The 14,562-nt window shown below is 36.2% G+C and overlaps 1 protein-coding gene across 1 annotated transcript in view; it reads left to right on the top strand.

Annotated features, from left to right (window-relative positions):
- DNAH14 (dynein axonemal heavy chain 14) overlaps nucleotides 1-14,562 on the top strand; it is a 404,178-nt gene that overhangs the window by 37,164 nt on the left and 352,452 nt on the right. The window contains exons 9-10 of the mRNA XM_072647720.1: nucleotides 491-553; nucleotides 5,646-5,790. Of these exons, the coding sequence (XP_072503821.1) occupies nucleotides 491-553; nucleotides 5,646-5,790 (208 nt within the window). The remainder of the gene's footprint in view (nucleotides 1-490; nucleotides 554-5,645; nucleotides 5,791-14,562) is intronic.

Here is a 14,562-nt window from a genome sequence, read left to right as displayed (position 1 = left end):
GTGATAAATATATCATAATCTTCTAATTATTATAGTGAATTATTCCTGATGCTCTCCTTCTTTACAAATGTTAATCATTAAAAATTGACTATATTACAGTGATTAAAGACTGAGGTACAATTTTCTCTTGAAAAAGTACATTCTAACTTTCATAAAATTAAAAGACCAATAGACTATATGATACAAAGAAAATAATAAGCAAAATTGTATATTTTAAGGCAGTTATCAAAGTACATTTATAGGAAAAACTTACACACTACATGTCTCACTTACCCTTGTGATGACACTGATACATCACCGTGTCCGCTATTTGAAAATATATTAAAAGTCTTAGAGGGATTTTTAGTTAATTGAACTCAGAATGGTAGCAATACTCTGAATAGATTAATAATAGTAAGCTGGTCTAGGGTATTTACAAATAGACCTTAGCACAGAGATGTATAAGATGCACCTCTAGTCCATTTTGCCTAAAATATGTTTCTTTTTTCAGAATAAGAAAATCATTTATCACCTGGAAAAACAACATTCTAAGAAATAAAACAGAGAAGAGCAAGTAAATAAATATTCATATACATGATATTTGTGAAAGTTTAAAAATGAAAGCACATTTTAAACTGTAAGATTGAAACAGATGTAAATGACTTGTAATATATTCATATTATTAAAAAAGACTTTGGAAAGTAGTTTAGTCTATCACCTTTATGTGCCTTTAGGACAGTGTTTTTAAGTCATCTTTTTTAATATTTTAAAACACTTTGTTCAATATGTCTATGTACATATAAAACACAGATTAAAATATATCAGAACAAGAGCCATTTTCCCATAAAACAAATTAGTAAATTATGTATATAGACAACCCTCAAATAGCTATGTGAAAAAAATGCTCCAAATCACTAATAATTATAAAAAGAAATATTAAAACAATTCTGTGATTCTACTTCACACTCATCAGATTACAAAGATGATTTTTATTTTTTTTACGTTTCAATGTTTATTTCTTTTTAATTTTCAACATTCATTTCCACAAAATTTTCAGTTCCAAATTTTCTCTCCATCTCTCCCCTCCCCCCACCCCATAATGCCTTGCATTCTCATTACCCCTTCCCTCAATATGCCTTCCCTTCTATCACACCCCTCCCTTCCCTTATCCTCATCTTCTCTCTATTCTTGTAGGTCAAGATAGATTTCTATACCCCATTACCTGTATTTCTTATTTCCCAGTTGTATGCAAAAACAATTCTCAACATTCATTCCCAATACTTTGAATTCCAGCCTCTCTCCCTTCCTCCCTCCCCACCCATCCCCACTGAGAAGGTAAGCAATTTAATATAGGCTATATATGTGTAGCTTTGCAAAAGACTTCCATAATGGTCATGTTGTGTAAGACTAACTATATTTCCCTCCATTCTATCCTGCCCCCCATTTATTCTATTCTCTCTTTTGACCTTGTCCCTCCCCAAAAGTGTTTACTTCTAATTACTCACTTCTCCCATTTGCCCTCCCTTCTATCATCCTCCTCACCCCACTTTTCCCTTTCTCCCCTACTTTCCTGTAGTGTAAGATAGATTTTCATACCAAATTGAGTGAACATGTTATTTCCCTCCTTAAGCCAAATGTGAAGAGAGTAAGCTTCACATTTTCCCTCTTACATCCTCCCTTTTCTCTTCCATTGAAAAAGCTTTTTCTTGCCTCTGTTATGAATGATAATTTGCCCCATCGCATTTCTCCCTTTCTCCTCCCGATACAATCTTCTATCACCCCTTAATTTTATTTTATCATCCCTTCTTATTCAACTCACTAGATAGATAGATAGATAGATAGATATACATATGTGTGTGTATAATCCCTCCAACTACCCAAATATTGAGAAAAGTTGCAAGAGTTACAAATATTTTCTTTCCGTGTAGGAATGTAAAGAGTTCAATTTTGGAAAGTCCTTTATGATTTCTCTTTCCTGTTTACCTTTTCTTATTTCTCTTCATTCTTGTGTTTGAAAGTCAAATTTTTTATTCAGTTCTGGTCTTTTCCTCAAGAATACTTGAAAGTCCTCTATATCATTGAATCACCATTTTTTCCCCTGAAGTATTAAACTCAGTTTTGCTTTGTAGGTGATTCTTGGTTTTAATCCTAGTTCCTTTGACTTCTGGAATATCATATTCCAAACCCTTTGATCCCTTAATGTATAAGCTGTCAGATCCTGTGTTATCCTGCTTGTATTTCCACAGTACTCAAATTGTTTCTTTCTGGTTTCTTGCCAAATTTTCTCCTTGACCTTGGAACTCTGGAATTTGGCCACAATATTCCTAGGAATTTCTCTTTTGGGGTTTCTTTCAGGAGGTGATCAGTGAATTCTTTCAATATTTATTTTTCCCTCTAGTTCTAGAATATAAGGGCAGTTTTCCTTGAAAATTTCATGAAAGATGATATCTAGGCTCTTTTTTTGATCATGGCTTTCAGGTAGTACCATAATTTAAAATTGTCTCTCCTGGATGTATTTTCCAGGTCAGTTGTTTTTTCAATGAGATATTTCACATTGTCTTCTATTTTTTTATTCTTTTGGTTTGGTTTTGTAATTTCTTGGTTTCTCATCAGGTCATTAGCTTCCATCTGCTCCATTCTAATTTTTAAAGAAATTTTTCTTCAGTGAGCTTTTGAACCTCCATTTCCATTTGACTAATTCTGCTTTTTAAAGCATTCTTCTCCTCATTAGCTTTTTGGATCTCTTTTGCCAATTGAGTTAGCCTATTTTTAAAGGTGTTATTTTCTTCAGCATTTTTTTGAGTCTCCTTTACCAAACTTTTGACTGGCTTTTCATGATTTTCTTGAATCGCTCCATTTCTCTTCCCAAGTTTTCTTTTGCCCCTCTTACTTGATTTTCACAATCCTTTTTGAGCTCTTCCATGGCTTGAAACTATTGCATATTTATTTTGGAGGTTTTAGATGTAGAAACCTTGACTTCCTCTGATGGTAAGCATAGATTTTCCCCATCCAAAAGGATGGAATAAAATACCTGTTCACCAAGAAAATAACTTTCTATAGTCTTATTTCTTCTCCATTTTTTGGGCATTTTCCCAGTCAGTTACTTGACTTTTGAGTCCTTTGTCAAGAGGAGGGTATATTCTGGGGATCTGAAGGTCTCAGTTCCTCCAAGGTGACAAAATGAAGGGAGAGGAGTTTGCTCCTCTCCTGGCCTGCACACTGATCTGGGAGCAACCCAAAACTTTTCTGCCCAGAATCTGCAATTAGAATTCCATCATCACAACTGCCTCTAGCTCTACCACACCAGAGTTTCTCCTCACCCCAGGGCCAGGCTCAGGACTGAGACTTGGATCAGTGGTTCAATTCCCCCAGTGGCTTTAGGCAGAGGTCTCCCAGGGCTGCCGCTCAGGGCTGAGGTTCAAGTCAGTTGCTCAATTCCCCCAGGGGGTCAGGTGGAGGGCTCCAAAAATGGAAGCTGTTGTTGCAGTGCCTGCTGTTCTCCATCCAGAACCTGCTCCCCTCTCCTGGATGAAGGAGCCTTCCCACTGACTTTTGAAGCTGTCTGTGGCATTTGTGAGTTGAGCAACCTGGGAGCTGCTGCTGCTGGTGGCTCTCTGAAGCCTGTTCTGGGTCCTGTCCCTGCTGGGCTGTGCTCCACTCTGGGTTGGACTGGGCTGTGTTCCATGCTCTGGGCTCTAAGCCATCTTTAATGATATTTAAATCATATTGCTTTCTTGAAACATTATGGGGAATAGTAGAATAAAGAACCTTAATTATCCTTGGTCTTTGACCCAGATCCATGCTTCCAGAAGTGTGAATAAATTTAAGCAATCTAAGACTGTTGATTTTTATTTTGAAATACTTACATGATGATAGAATGTATAGCCTTCCCTGACAACCCAATTTGTAAGTAGTTATCCTATGATTAAGAAATCTTTCCTTATCCTAACTGAATTTTCTTTTGAAACAAGCTAAGTCCATTTCCTCTCATTTAATTTGCTTTGGAAAGGGCAAAGAAGTGATTTGCATTTTCCTTATAACTCAGTTTACCTGAAGACATTCCCAAGAATCACAGAATCTCAGAGTTTGAAGACATCTAGCCCAAACTACATAGACAAGAATCCTTCCTCTAGTATACCTGACAGGTAGTTGCTTGAAGAACTTCAACTAGAGGAATCCAATGTAAATTGTACTTTTGAACAGCTTTAATTTTTAGGAAGTTTTCTTTGATATCAAGTCTAAATTTTCCTCTTTCCACCTTAAACAATTTACTCCTAGTTCTACTTTTTGGAGCCAAGAACAAATCTAATACATCTTTTGCATGTAAGACAGCTCTTTAGTTATTCAAGACAGAGAAATCCCCTCAAGTCTTCTTTTCTCCAGACTAAACATCCGCTGTTTCTCCAACCAAACCTCACTTTTTGTGATCTTGAGATCCTTCAACCATTCTGGTTACCCTCCTTTGGACGCTGTCCAGTTTATGAGTAGCCGAATGAACTAAAAATCATTTATTAAGTGAATATTATATTGCCCTCTCAAAGTACATCAATGATCTCCTTTGTAATCACCAAATCTAATGAACTTTATCAATGCTTATCTTGCCCTCTCTGTATTTGACAGCTGACCACTCCCTCTTTCTAGAAGAATATTCTCTTCTCAAACTCTAGGGATAGATACAATAAACTCCTGGTTTTCCTTACCTCTCTAGCATCTCAAAGTCAATGTAGCCCAGATCTAACACCATTTTCCTCCTATTCTCTTCTAACTTCACTATTTCTGGCTGTTTTCCATGTGTGAATAGTTAGTGAAATCTTTTGCTTTTCCTTAGGTCTCTCTTACCTTTGCTTGGCATTCAGAGGTCTTCATGTTCTGGTACCTCCTTACCTTTCTAGTTGATTTCATTCTTCTGCTTTGTCCACTGGGTATGCCCTAGGCTTCCTAATCTGTGCCTTGAATACATTCTTTACTTTTGAATTCCTGCCTGTCCTTCAAAGTCTCACTCAAATTTCTTCTCTATTGTAAAACTTTCCATGACATCATCTGTTAATAATGGCTTTTTTTCCTCTAGGATTTCATGTAGTACTTACTTTTTAACTTTTCCTTGTATTTACTATGTATTGTTAGTTAAAAATATAATTAAAATTATACTTACTATTTCATATGTTTTATCAACAGTTATCTCCTTCCCTCTCCCCATATTTCTTGCCTGCGAACTCTCTGAGACCAAGGACTAGGTTCCATGTCTCAGCTAATCTTTTTGTTTTTTTTACTTCCAGTCTCACCCAGTGCCCACAATAAACAGTCAATAAAGTGATTTTCAAAAATTAAATAGTTGTGTTTTATTTGAATAGATGTGTAAGCAAAACGTGGGTTTAGCAGTTCTTGTGGATCCCAACTCCTTTTTATTTCAGATAGAAGATTTTGACATAGTATCCCTTCCTAGGCTCTAGGTACACCCCAAACAGAAAGTCTGTTTGCCTATAGAGTCCTAAAGCAGAATCAAAAAGCCCCAAAGCCACTGAAAATTTTAACATGGTAGAGACTAACAATGCCACTTTAAATTTCAACAAAAACTCACTTAAAATAAATTATTCTAGTTGACTCTAAATTGATGTAATTAACATTATTTTAATAAATGATTTTTGAGATAATTTCTAAAATTCCAGATTGATGTTGTACAAGCAACTTTTTTGGGCGGATAAATTATATCAAAGATGTTTGTTTCGAATACGGGACCTTTGTGAAAATGCAAGTAGCCTCAAAAAAGGCAGACGTTTTGAGGATAATCCCTCTGTCATCCTTCTAGTTAAGGTGAGCAAAAAATATTATACCTTGAAGTTTATGTATAAAAACCTTATAAAATGGCACTGAAATTTTTGATTCAGAGAAATATACAATTCTAACTTCTAGTACTAGAGAAAAGCTTTTAGACAAAAGAATTTAATCTAGTCCTTCTCCTTTTTCTTCAGGCATCTAAAACATCCCAAGGAGGAGTCAAACTTTTAAAAACTATTTTTCTGTTATTAAATTTTTCCTAATTTTTAACCCATCTCATGCTTACATTTATGCCTATTATTTTATTCTTTATTCTTGGGAATGGATGGAGAATAACTATCTACCATTACTTTTATACAATTCTTAATTGTGTAATCATTTTATGAGTTTTAGCATTATTATAATAATGTTATTAATAGTAATGGTAGCTACAGTATAATACTTTAAGGATTGCAGAGTGCTTTATTATCTCATTTTATCCTTACAACCTGGTGAGATAGATACTATTATTACTCCCATTGACAGACAGGGAAACTGAATCTGAGAGAAGGTGAGTGAGTATGCTCAGTCACATAGCTGGTAAGTGTCTGAGGCAGGATTCAAAATCAAGTCTTATTAACTCCATATTTAGCATTTTATCCCTATGCCCCCTGGTTGCCTTGCTGCTGTAAAAGCTCATAGAATCTTAGAGTTGGAAGGAACATGATAGGTCCTTTAGACTCTATTAGACATACGAATTTCTTCTACCACGTCCCAACCAGTGGTCCTCCAGTTTATGCTAGGGTCCTAACTGAGAGCTGGGGATGAAGGGAGACTTCCTCTTTCTTGTGGCAGCCCATTTTATTTGTCATTATATTCAGCTGAGCTGAGGTTTTGATTGATATTGAATTCTTTATTTTGTTTGATATTTTACTTTTACTATATATACCAACAACCTTTTTGGCTTTCATGTTCAACTATTAAAAGTATCTAGAATTATATTGTTCTCATCCTTTTGGATGGGATCAGATAGAAACACCGAGGCAGGACATTATCTTGCTTTTTTAATATTTAATACTGTGTAGTATTACACAGTGTGGAACACAGGTGTAACAACCGCTTTTTGTAGTTGAATAAAAGTATTGGGATGTATGTGAATCTTTTGTAAATGCACTTTAAGCTTCCTTGCAACAACTACAAGAGCAGTCAGTAGTATAAGAATGTTACATGTCTTATTATGCCGTCATGTTTTCTAAAAAATATCCTCTACTAGACTTCTATATTTTGTAAGCTTTTTAATCTATGTATCTTAGAAATTATGAGTATTTGATATGGTGAAATCTATTAAAAATGATTCTCACATTTTTATGGATCCCTGTTTTGTCCAGGTGATGGTGGGCAACAATGAATAGTACTTTTCCAACAAATAGGTGCAGCCTATTGGTTGGATTCCCCAAGATATTTTGAAGTCAGTATTTGTACAGGTTGTATGGGGATCTATCATCCATCAGTCCATGAAAAATATCAATTTTCTGAGGTACTTCTAGTTACCAGGTAATGTCTCAGTAGGTGCTAACTCTATGTAGGCTGCAGTGATGCACTTTCTACTGTTTCCTTGCATGATTTATATTGATCATTAAGTCTGGACTCCTTAAAGATAAATCTGCAATTTCTGATAGCAAACCTTGTTGTGAATTGCCATCATAAAACTCTTGTTTCTATAGCATATCCATATGATTTAGTCATTCATTCAGTGTTTCTTTGGTGATCTATTGTTGGCTGCATTTGGTGAGTGCTGCCTATGGAGGATGCAGCAGGAAACCACAGGCAGGTGTCCTGAACCCAGGTATTGAAGTAACATCAGTGATGACTTAATGCAGGCATTTTTTTCTTTGCTTCTAAGAAGCTATTCATCACATATGGATGGTCCTACTGAGCACCGAATTCCACATTGTCTCCCTTCGGCTTAGAAACATATTCTAGTAGTGGCTGTTGGAGATTCAGCAAGGATAAAGAAGCCAGCAGGCCCAGGGAAGCAAAGAGTTTTCCATGCTGGATGCTGTTATGTGTCTGTGGAATTACCAAGTATCATGTCCCAATGCATATGCGATGTTTAGGGGGAGTCTTTCTGAAAAAAAGTCATATTTTATATCAGTTGTTGTTGATATTCTTGCATTGGTGGCATGTTTTACATAGAGAACAGAGAGATGACCATTTGGACGTCTACTATCCTGACATTTTCACAATAGTTGGGTGTTTTATATATTCAAAATCATAGATGTAGAGTTGGGAGGAGCCTTAGAGACCATATAATGGATGAAACCAAGGTTAGGAGAGGCTGTGCTTTATCAATAGATACACAGCTAGTGTCTGAGGCCGGCTTAGAACTAAAGTCTTCCTGACTTCCAGGTCCAGCAATCCATCCACTGTACTACCTAGCTGTCCATTTGCATTTTCTTAAATAAGCTGTTAGTTCAGAACTTAGTGAAATGTTTTGCAGTAAGCAAGAAATGCAGGATAAGTTATAGACTTTTGGGCAGCTTGTTGAATAACCCATTTTGTTCCTCAACCAATATATTGTTTTCTTGTAAATTTTGATAGGCCTTTTGATAGGTACTTTCTATAATGTACATGAATATTTCATTGGCCTAAATTTAGAGAAGTTTCTGATGTTCTTGCCTTTTGGTAATAGACATAGAGTAGCTTTAGTCAAGATGGAGTAGACTTATGTCTGAGAGGAAGTTGGTCACCCAGCCCTTCCCCAGTATATCCAGTGGTTCTGTTACTTCTATGATCCAATGTAAACTTGTCTGTCTTGCCTTTAAAGCTCTTCACTGTTTCTGCTGTTTTCTTACATATGAATGTCCTGGATGTATGCTGTGATGGAGCAGTACTGACCTTGCTGTTCTTCATGTGCATCATGCCATCTCTCATCTCCCACTGGCCATTGCCAGTACCTAGAATGTTATCTCTCCTTATCTCCACTTCTTGGAATCCTTGTTGTTATTCAGTCTTTTCAGTCATGTCTGACTCTTCATCTGGAAAGGTTCTCTTGGCAAAGATACTAGAGTGGTTTGCCTTTTCTTTCTGCTTATTTTACAGATGAGGAACTGTGGCAGATGGGGTTGAGTGACTTCTCCAGAATCACACAGCTACCAAGTATCTGAGGTCAGATTTGAACTCAGGTCTTTCTGATACCAGGCCTGGTACTCTATCCTTTGCACCACCTAACTGCCTTAAAAATAAAATACATGTACATAAATCATCAGCATTCCCATCTATTATCCACAAAACCCAGCAGGCACACTAATGCACTACTGGTGGAGGTGAGGATTGGTACGGCCATTCTGAAAGTCATTTGATACTATGTCTCCAGATTCACCAAACTGCATACCCTTTCACCAAGCAATACCACCGAAGAAATCAGTAAAAGAAGCAAAGAACTCAGGAAGGAATGTTTGTGGAAGTTCTTTTTGTAGTGAAAAACAGCTACAAAATAAGGGAGTATTCATCTACCCAGAAGTGATTAAGCAAATTGTATATGAATGTAATAAAATTTTATTGTCATAAAAAATGATCAAAAAAATGGTTTCAGAGAAACCTGGGAAGACCTGTGTGATCAGATGCACAGTGAAATGAAGAGAAAATGAAAAATTTATACAGTATCATTATAAATAAAAACAACTTTGAAAGAGTTAGAAACTTTGATCAGTGTAGTTACCAGCCATGATTCCAGAAGACTGATCTAAATATGTTTCTGTGGATGGATCCTTTCCCTCTTTCTTTGATCTTCCTGCATTGTCTCTACTCATATAAATTCATTCTCCACACAGCTGTCAAAGTAATCTTCCTTTAGTGTTAGTATGACCATATCAATCTCCTCCTCTTAAAAAAATTTTTTTTTCATTATGAACTATCACCAAGAGAAAAGAGCATTTTCATATACATAATAGAACATAAAGAAGATTGTATGTGAAACTTCAGCTCTCTGTAATGTTTAAATTACATAATAAGTTCAATATGTAGCTTTCAAAGCTATCCTGCTTGCTGGTACTTGTTTCTGGACTTTTTTCTCTTCTCTGCATTAAAAAAAGTAGATAATTCAATTATCTTCATGCCTTTCTCTGCTTGTCTTCTCTTTCTATTACTTTAAAAAAAAAAATCTTTGCTCTCCCATGCACCTCCCTATTGCATAAAAAGAAAAACAAAGCTCTTGCAACAAATATGCATAGTAAAGCAAAACATCCCCATAATGGCTATGTCCAAAAATGCATCATTCTACGTATTTAGTTCATCACTTCTCTGTCTAAAAGTGACTCATATGAGAGTCAACGGGTAGAAGATTGGCCATAAAAAATAAGGTCCAATTTGCTCACCTAAGTTTTTAGGTATCCATAGGGTTCTGAGAGTGAAGAAAGGAAAAATGCCAAACATTGTGCTAAGCACTTTGTAAATGTTATCTCCTTTGATCCTCACAATACCCCAGCAGGCCAGTGCTATTATTATCTCCTTCTTATAGTTGAGGAAACTGAGGAAGACAGAGGCTAAGTGACTTTCCTAGGATTTCAGCTAGTAAGTGTCTATGGTGGGATTATCTGAGAAGTTTGACAAAGATAACACTTGCCATCCCACACACCAAAAATAGAGACCCAGAAACTTATTGGAACTCTTCATGTTTCAGAGAAGAATACTCCTCTTTTGGGTACTTTGATGATCCTTATTTATAGAGCTATTCATAAGCCTACTTCTTTTGAAAGAAGACTTCAACAGAGTTGGAACGTCTAAAACAACTATTCAATAGTTTCTCTTTTGGGTCCTTTATGATACCATCAGGTTTGTGTTGTTGAAGTTTTCTGTTCGTTAGGACTACATTGAATAGAGACTTTGACAGGCACCAAGCATTGGCCAGATCAAATAACCATTAGGGTTCTGAAACTTACAGTTTCCTAAAGTACCCATTCATTATATTATTATGTTTAAGAAACAGCTGCTTGCAATGTTATTGTGTTCTGGTTTATACTGAACAGATGATTTAGGGTTATATTATTACTCTTCTTACAGAGTAATTGCAAGTTACATTACAAGTTGGGGCGTTCAAGATGGATAGTACACTTGATTTTCTAGTTTATCCATATTATAGATAACGATTGCTTTTAGATTTAGAGAGATACTATTTATTTTCAAAAAGACTCCATTTATTCTTATACATGCTAGTGTTTTTTAATAGAAATACATATTATAATTTGTCAAAAGCTTTTTCTGCATCTATGATAGCCTTATGATTTTTTGTTTTATTGATATGCTCAATTTTGCTTATAGTTTTCATAATATTGAACTATTCCTATATTCCTTATATGTCTTACTTAGTCATAGTATATGACCTTTGTGCTATGTTGCTGCAATCTTCTTGTTGGTATTTTATTTTAAAAATTCACATCAATATTTATTAGGGAAATTGATCTATAGTTTTCTTTTCCTGTTTTTGCTTTCCCTAGTTTAGGCATCAAAACAATATATGTGTCATAAAAGGAATTTGGTAAGACTCATTTTTTTTTCCTTTTTTAAAATTAATTTATTTTTAGTTTTCAACATTCACTTCCACAAGATTTTGAGTTCCAAATTTTCTCACCACCTCTACCTTCCTCCAACCCCAAGACAGCATGCATTCTGATTACCCCTTCCCCTAATCTGCCCTCCTTTTTATCACTCCCCAACTCTTATCCTCCTCCCCTCTATTTTCTTGTAGGGAAAGATAGATTTCTATACCCCATTGTCTGTCTTATTTCCAAGTTGCATATAAAAACAATTTTTAGTATTCATCTGTAAAACTTTGAGTTCCAAATTCACTCACTTCCTCTCTCCCTACCCACTCTGATTGAGAAGGCAAGCATTTTATATAGGTTATACATGTGTAATCACGCAAAATACTTCCATAGCAGTCATGTTGTGAAAGACTAACTATATTTCCCTCCATCCTATCCCACTCCCCATTTATTCTAGTCTCTCCTTTGACCCTGTATCTCCTTCTCCTCCAAAGTGTTTGCTTCTGGTAACCCCCTAATCCAATTTGCCTTCTCTTCTATCATCCCCCTCTTTTTATCCCCTTTCCTCCAACTTTCCTATAAGGTAAAATAGATTTTCATACACAATTGACTATGTATGTTATTCCTTCCTTAAGCCAAATCTGATGAGAGTAAGGTTCACTTATTCCTTCTCACCTTCCCCTTCTTCCCTTCCATTGTAAAAGTTTTTTCTTGCTTCTTTTATGTGAGATAATTTACCCCATTCTATTTCTCCCTTTCTCCTTCTCTCTCACCCCTTAGTTTCATTTTTTTAGATATCATTCCTTCATACTCAATTCACCCTGTGCCTCCATCTACATATATACATTTATATGTATGTGTGTATATACATATGTGTATGTATGTGTATATATAATCCCTCCAATTACCCTAATACTGAGAAAAGTCTCAAGATTTACAAATATTATCTTTCCATGTAGGAATGTAAACAATTCAACTTTAATAAGTCCCTTATGATTTCTCTTTCCTGTTTACCTTTTCATGCTTCTCTTCATTCTTATATTTGAAAGTTAAATTTTCTTTTCAGCTCTAGTCTTTTCATCAAAAATGCTTGAAAGTCCTCTGTTTCATTGAAGTTCCATTTTTTTTCCCTGAAGGATTTTACTCAGTTTTGTTGAGTAGGTGATTCTTGGTTTTAATCCTAGTTCCTCTGACCTTCTTCAATTCTTTAATGTAGAAGCCACTAGATCTTGTGTTATCCTGATTGTATTTCCACAATACTTGAATTGTCTCTGTCTGGATGCTTGCAATATTTTCTCCTTGACCTGGGAACTCTGAATTTGACTAAAATATTTCCAGGAGTTTTTCTTTTGGGATCTCTTTCAGGAGGTGATCAGTGGTTTCTTTCAATTTCTATTTTACCCTCTGGTTATAAAATATCAAGGAAGTTTTCCTTGATTTCTTGAATGATGATGTCTAAGCTCTTTTTTGATCATAGCTTTCAGGTAGTCCCATAATTTTAAAATTATCTCTCCTAGATCTACTTTCTAGGTCAGTGGTTTTTCCAATGAGATATTTCACACAGTTTCTTCTATTTTTTCATTCTTTTGGTTCTGTTTTATAATTGCTTGATTTCACATAATATCATTAGCTTTCATTTGCCCCATTCTATTTTTGAAGGGATTATTTTCTTCAGTGAGCATTCTTCTCATTGGTTTTTTGGACCTTTTTTGCCATTTGGGTTAGTCTATTTTTAAAGTATTATTATTTTCTTCAATATTTGAGGTGGAGGTCTCCTTTAGCAAACTGTTGATTCATTTTTCATGATATTCTTGTGTCATTCTCATTTCTCTTCCCACTTTTACAATTTACAAGTGAATTCTATCAAACATCAAAAATTCTATCAAATAAGAACAATTAATTACAATACTATGTAAACTATTTGAAAAAAAATAGGTACTTCTCTTACTTGATTTTAAAAATCCTTTTTGAGCTCTTCCATGACCTGAAACCAATTCACATTTTTCTTGGAGGCTTTGGATGTAGGAGCTTTGACTTTCTTATCTTCTTCTGGTTGTATGTTTTGTTCTTCCTTGTCACCAAAGTCAGATTCTATAGTCTGATTTTCTCTCCCCCCCCCCCCCCCAAACTCATTTGCTCATTTTCCCAACCAATACTTGACTTTTGAGCTCTTTGTCAAGATAGGTCTCTGTTTGGGGAGGGGGTTTGTGGGGCAGGGTGGTGTCCTGTTCCAAGCTTCAGGGGTTTTGTGCAACTGTTTTCAGAGATACTTCTAGGGACCTGCAAATTTTCAGCTCTTCCAAGGTTGTATGATCAAAGGAAAGGTGTTTACACCTCTCCTTGTCTGTGCTCTGGTCTGTGAATAACCCACAATCTGTGGGCCTAGAGCTCCAGAAACAGCCACTGCGGCTACTTTAGCTGTCCTGTGACTAGGGTCAGACCATAGTGATCTCTCACACAGGTCAGACAGGCTTTTCCTACTGACCTTCCAATTTTTCCTTGGCAGTTTGGGGTTGAGAAGTCTGAAAATCACCACAACTGGCACTGATTCAGTGCCCTGAGGGCTTCTCAGACCCTGTCTGTGCTGGTGGGCCCCAAGCTGGACTCTGCTCTTCTTCCAGCCCCATGCAACAGACCTTTCCTGTCATCATTTCAGGCTGTCTTTGACTAGAAATCTGCTTCACTCTGTCATTTTATGGGTTCCACTGCTCTAGAATTTGTCCCAGAGTCATCTTTACAGGTATTTGGAGGGGTTGGGGGAGAGCTCAAGTAAGTTCCTGCTTCTGCTCCACCATCTTGACTCCACACCACCCCTCCCATAAGACTCCTTCTTTACTTATTTTTTTCAAATACTTTACATAGGATTGGAATTAATTGTTCTTGACATGTTTGATATAATTCACTTGTAAATCAATCTGGTCCTTATGCAGGAAAGGCCCTTGATTCCTTGTGACCAAAATGCAACTGCTCCTTAAGTTCTGTACTCCTTTGTGACTAAAAGCATTCCTCTCTGCCCTGAAACTGCAACCAGGAAGTGGGTATGGGCAATGGAGTTGCTAAACAGCCCTTTGTAATGTGCCTAGTGCTAGCACAGGAGTCCCTTGTAATCTCTTTCTGACCAAATACCCTTTGCCTCTCTGGGCTGAGAGCTCCCAAAGCTGCTGCTGCTGCTGTCACCTTTGCTAAATCCCACAGCTCATATCACTGCCATGTGTACTCTGGATCAGTGTCAACCTTTGTGTCACACACCTCTTCTTCTGACTTCCTAAGTTGTCTTGGTCTGGAA

Source organism: Notamacropus eugenii, chromosome 2, assembly GCF_028372415.1.
Source record: "Notamacropus eugenii isolate mMacEug1 chromosome 2, mMacEug1.pri_v2, whole genome shotgun sequence".
Taxonomy (NCBI): domain Eukaryota; kingdom Metazoa; phylum Chordata; class Mammalia; order Diprotodontia; family Macropodidae; genus Notamacropus; species Notamacropus eugenii.
This window is presented reverse-complemented; position numbering and strand designations above follow the sequence as displayed.